This window comes from Mizuhopecten yessoensis, unplaced genomic scaffold, assembly GCF_002113885.1.
Source record: "Mizuhopecten yessoensis strain PY_sf001 unplaced genomic scaffold, ASM211388v2 scaffold5547, whole genome shotgun sequence".
Lineage (NCBI taxonomy): Eukaryota > Metazoa > Mollusca > Bivalvia > Pectinida > Pectinidae > Mizuhopecten > Mizuhopecten yessoensis.
This window is the reverse complement of record NW_018406103.1, coordinates 164,821-169,790: the sequence shown is the minus strand read 5'-3', so window position 1 is coordinate 169,790 and position 4,970 is coordinate 164,821. Positions and strand designations below refer to the sequence as shown.

The following is a 4,970-nucleotide window of genomic DNA, read 5'->3' as shown; positions in this document are numbered from 1 at the left end:
TATTTTCTGTCTTACAGTTATTTCTAGCCTAGTTTTCCCCATAATCAGTGGTCTCTTGTCTGTCGCCGTATTCTTTGGAATCAAGAAGTTAATTTTGTCAAAGGTATGTAAAACGTTCTTACAAGAATGCCTACTTACTTTCTGCATATAATAGCAATTTTCCATTCGACCCACCTGCTCTATACTATTTGATTTTGTAACCTTTGCAAAGCGGCATTTTTGAAATCAAAGGGTTCCATTCTGAAAAACATGAAATATGTCACGAAAAAATCTTCATTTTCATTACTTACTCCAGTACAAAAAAAATCTATCAGTCCACCAGGTACAGTGTCCCTGGTTAAATGCAGTATAATAAATCGATTAACTCACAAGTCGTAAGAGCTATTCCGTCTTTGCGTATTGCAGAGTTATCTTCTCTTGAGAGCAGGTATTGATTGTTACGTCATTGGTTTGTGTGAGAAACTTACGTCGTTTTCTCAAAAAATGATGACGTTCCTCTCACAAACAAATGACGTAACAATCAATACCTGCTCTCAAGAGAAGATAACTCTGCAATACGCAAAGACGGAATAGCTCTTACGACTTGTGAGTTAATCGATTTATTATACTGCATTTAACCAGGGACACTGTACCTGGTGGACTGATAGATTTTTTTTGTACTGGAGTAAGTAATGAAAATGAAGATTTTTTCGTGACATATTTCATGTTTTTCAGAATGGAACCCTTTGATTTCAAAAATGCCGCTTTGCAAAGGTTACAAAATCAAATAGTATAGAGCAGGTGGGTCGAATGGAAAATTGCTATTATATGCAGAAAGTAAGTAGGCATTCTTGTAAGAACGTTTTACATACCTTTGACAAAATTAACTTCTTGATTCCAAAGAATACGGCGACAGACAAGAGACCACTGATTATGGGGAAAACTAGGCTAGAAATAACTGTAAGACAGAAAATATTTGAGCTCAAAATAAAAACTCTCTTTTAAATAAAACGGCTATGACGTCATAAGTAAACAACGTGTTACGTCACGAGAGATTTTGCTTTCACACTAAAATGAAGTGCATTTGGTTATGTTCATATAGTGGGTTGCAGCGCAAATGTAAATATATACATATTAATTTAAAATTACAATTACGTCCTTGAACGTCATTTGAAACCCTTTCTTGGTTAAATATGTCAACTTGAGATGATTCCTTAAAGGGGGTTGTTAATCAGTAAATGTTATTGAAAATCTACTTACGTTATTTTCGCATGATTAAAATTGTGATATTTCACTTCTGAATCTATTCGCAGAGTCATCAATTGGAATTTTCGTTTGATATTCATACTTACTTATAGTAAAGATGATTAAGTTTATATCAGAAACAGTTTGATGGGAAATAGGTGTGTTATCATTGTCCAGGGACCATAACTTTAAAAATGGAACTTAATCATAACCTGCCATTTATGAAATTATTTAATATACCTACATGGGTGATACGTGAACATCGGCCTTGGCTCTTAGAATAAAATTGAAATTTAATCATAATGAATTTACCGCGGCACGGTAGTCTAGTGGAAGGACGCCAGGCTCGTGACCGAAAGGTTGGAGGGTTCGAGTCACGGCACGCACTATGCTGTATATTTGAACAAGATACTTTACTCTGCTTTTTCCAGTCTACTCGGCTGTAAATGAGTACGCGGTTGGGCAGTTCTATAATTGTTGAACACTACCTGTGAGCGTTGAATTGGCAGCACCGGCCGTATGCTCTCCAGGGAGTTGAGAAAGATATAAGCTGGTTGCAAAGGCCCTATAACCACGGATAATATTTTGTGAACCTTTTTGAGACGACCTGTGAACTAGGTAGTGAAAAAGCGGTATATAAGTACCACGAATTATTATTATTATTATTATTATAATCTGTCATTTATGAATCTATCCAACATACCTACATGGGTTATCTCCCATTGTATGAAACCCGTCACATCTGGAATGGCAACATACACACCGATCTGAGCAAGAAACATATTCATCATGCCCGATGAAGGTAATTTGATTATTAAGGGCAAACACACCGAAGATGTTCCTAGAAAGAAAAAAAAATACAGTCATGGTTTTATTTTAAGTAAGTGGTTTGCATAGCATAAACATTGGGATTACAAAATGAGAAAACAAAAGTCAATACAACGAATCATGTAGTAGCCAAAATGTAACGAGACCTTAATACATAGCGCATCTTACATGAATGAATATGTCACGTTGAATTTATTAAACGAGTTCAATAATTTAAAAGACACGAGCATTAAGGTCACGGACATGAATGTATGATTCTATTTATCACATAACATAAATAATTTGCAAACAAACTTCAAATACAATTACGTGTTATCGTTTATATGTGTTTTAAATGCAATGAAAATAATTAAATTTATACCATACCAAAAACACTTTAAATTTATTTTAAATTACAGACAATGTTTCATGTGGTAGAGTAAAAATAATATCAGTACCTGTAGTGGTGCAGGACTATGTTCCCAGGGTTTGGACCAATCGCAGCACCTTCACGTTTTATCACACGTGTGTATTACCATATTTATGACATGGCCGCATGACATAGTAGAATGAGTCAGTTATTTGATTGGGACACTTACCTATTAACATTGTGATGTCAAAAATCACCTTCTGCTTTTCACTAATATTGAGGTAGCCAGTGGGGTATTTCTCCGTAACAGCTATTGGTCCGGCATAGTTGCTTTGCATTGCGTCATATCCATGTGGGGTTGCACCAAAAGGTATTGATCTTGATACTTAAAAGTGAACAACGATATATGCGTTTGAATAGATTATAACAGAAAGAAATAATTGTATCTCTGAAAAGCAGTATTGTTATTAAATTAAATTTTTGTTCCATCTTGCAGTGTTATTTTGGCGAAAAAAAGCGAAAATTACTTATTTACAGTATTAAATCAATACGTTGGGAATTTCTTTTCGAAATTGTCATTTCGTAAATCATTATGATCAAGTACCAGTTAGAATGGCTGCAATGGACACAACTATGGCTGTGACGATGTTTGCTTTTCTATGTGTCCAATATTTCGACCGTATTAACGTCGCTGGCAACAACGCCACGTCAACGGAACCTAAAACAAATGCACAGAAAAGTGGAGCAATCCAACTACAGGTGGTTAGCAGAACATCGTCGGAGTACCCCATCCTGACAGAGCGTGTTGACAGTCGCACGAAGAGGAAGTCCTGGAAAACAATTAATGCGTTATGAAATATAAATATATGTAGCCATGGCCCATCTTTATAGTAATAAAAGAAATAAGCATATTCATTTTTAATTAAGAAAAAAAATGCATATACATTTCACTGGAAGCTGATTAGGTCATGTTTTGGCTGAATTAATGTAGCATTATATTAACTGCAAAATAAAGAATTGACGACCAGCATCAAATCTCCGACGCCACAAATTAGATCGCTTAAGTACATAGTCATCCTTAAACTTCCAGTGATAGCTCTCTCCTGCGTTCTTTACATCCCTGTTATATGTTTTAAGAAATCGAAGGATCTTTACTCGCCACCATGTGGATGATACATGTAGACTAATTTGATCCTTTGATTTACACAAAAAAGTCGCCCCGCAGCGTAACGGTAAAATGGAAGATGGGTGCGCACCACTGTTATCGTCCAAGGAAAGCTATCAGCCTATTGATAGGTAAATCAAATAGCTTACCCCGTGCCCTCGATTATGTCTTGACATACTCTAGGGACGCAGAGAACATAGTCCTTATAGAACGTCGATGATGGTATATGTTATACAAATAAACTGAAAAATATTTAATTAATCATTTTCACTAATTAACAGGAGTGCTAAGTGACAGATGTAGTGTTTGTTCTATACATGTCACACAATGCCGACTTATTATTAATACCCGATATTTTGCTGTATTAAAGCAGTGTAATATGTCATTTCACATGTGATGTCAAAGGTATATCATGACACCAGAATTACGGAGCATTACTATAGATGAAACCATTATGAACTTAAAGATAACATCGTTGAAACCAATTAACATAAAAAAATAATCCAGAGAAAATGTTATTTTCAGAACTATTGAATGATGATGTTTTTAATATTCTGTGATAAACATGATATTGATAATAAGAAATATAAGCAATTGAATCGCGTTTATGATATGATTCCAGTTAAGAAAAGACATTCATCTATTTATTTATTTATGTATGATACTTTATCTCCAGAGTGACACCTGAATGCATACATAACTAATCAAAATCAGTAATAAATATTGATACAATTATAGATGTCAACATGTTTTGTCTCGCGAAATATTAATTATTTACGAATATAATCCTTGAAATACCATCTTGTTCAGGCAATTCACAATAAAAAGAGCATTGATAAGTGGCGAGATAAACGGGGTATTCGAGATGCCCTGACAACCTGTTGTAATTGGTCATAGTTTAAGTAGTTATAAATACACGTATATTTATTACAGAAGATTTAAATAGCAACGACCTTCACATACCGTTTATTTTTAAAATTTATTTTAAGTACCCATTCATTGATCAGCTGACTGTAAACTTCCTATTATTTCATATAGTTACCTCATACGATGTTGCGCGATTAAATACACAATTGCATTTCTTTATATAAGTCGCTCTTGCTAAAAACTTTTTCCTTTTTATGTTAAAGACGAAAATTCATTTTCCTCATATGCGAGAGAATAGAATAATGACATTGACATTATATTTCTATTCACGTATGATCTAATAGTTTGCACAAAAATAGAATATGCATGTCTATACACACACAGTGGACAATTTAAAGCATAGTCGCCTAATATAGCATTAGGTTCGAGATCAGGCACAACCATTACCATGGACTCAGAAATGATGACATAACGCGGGTATTAGAGATACCTTGATTTTGTGTTTTGCGACAGGTATTAAAAAAAAGTTGTAGAAGA

General features: G+C 34.4%; 1 protein-coding gene across 1 annotated transcript; it reads right to left on the bottom strand.

Annotated features, from left to right (window-relative positions):
• Window positions 1-225: 225 nt before the first annotated feature.
• Window positions 226-3,174, bottom strand: LOC110450939. Its single transcript, XM_021498752.1, has 5 exons — window positions 3,006-3,174; window positions 2,631-2,786; window positions 1,928-2,065; window positions 852-937; window positions 226-240 (listed from the first exon to the last, which is right to left on the bottom strand). Exons 2-5 carry the CDS (start codon window positions 2,737-2,739, stop codon window positions 226-228), a joined length of 348 nt encoding a protein of 115 aa, XP_021354427.1. The 5' UTR covers window positions 2,740-2,786; window positions 3,006-3,174.
• Between the last annotated feature and the right edge of the window lie 1,796 nt (window positions 3,175-4,970).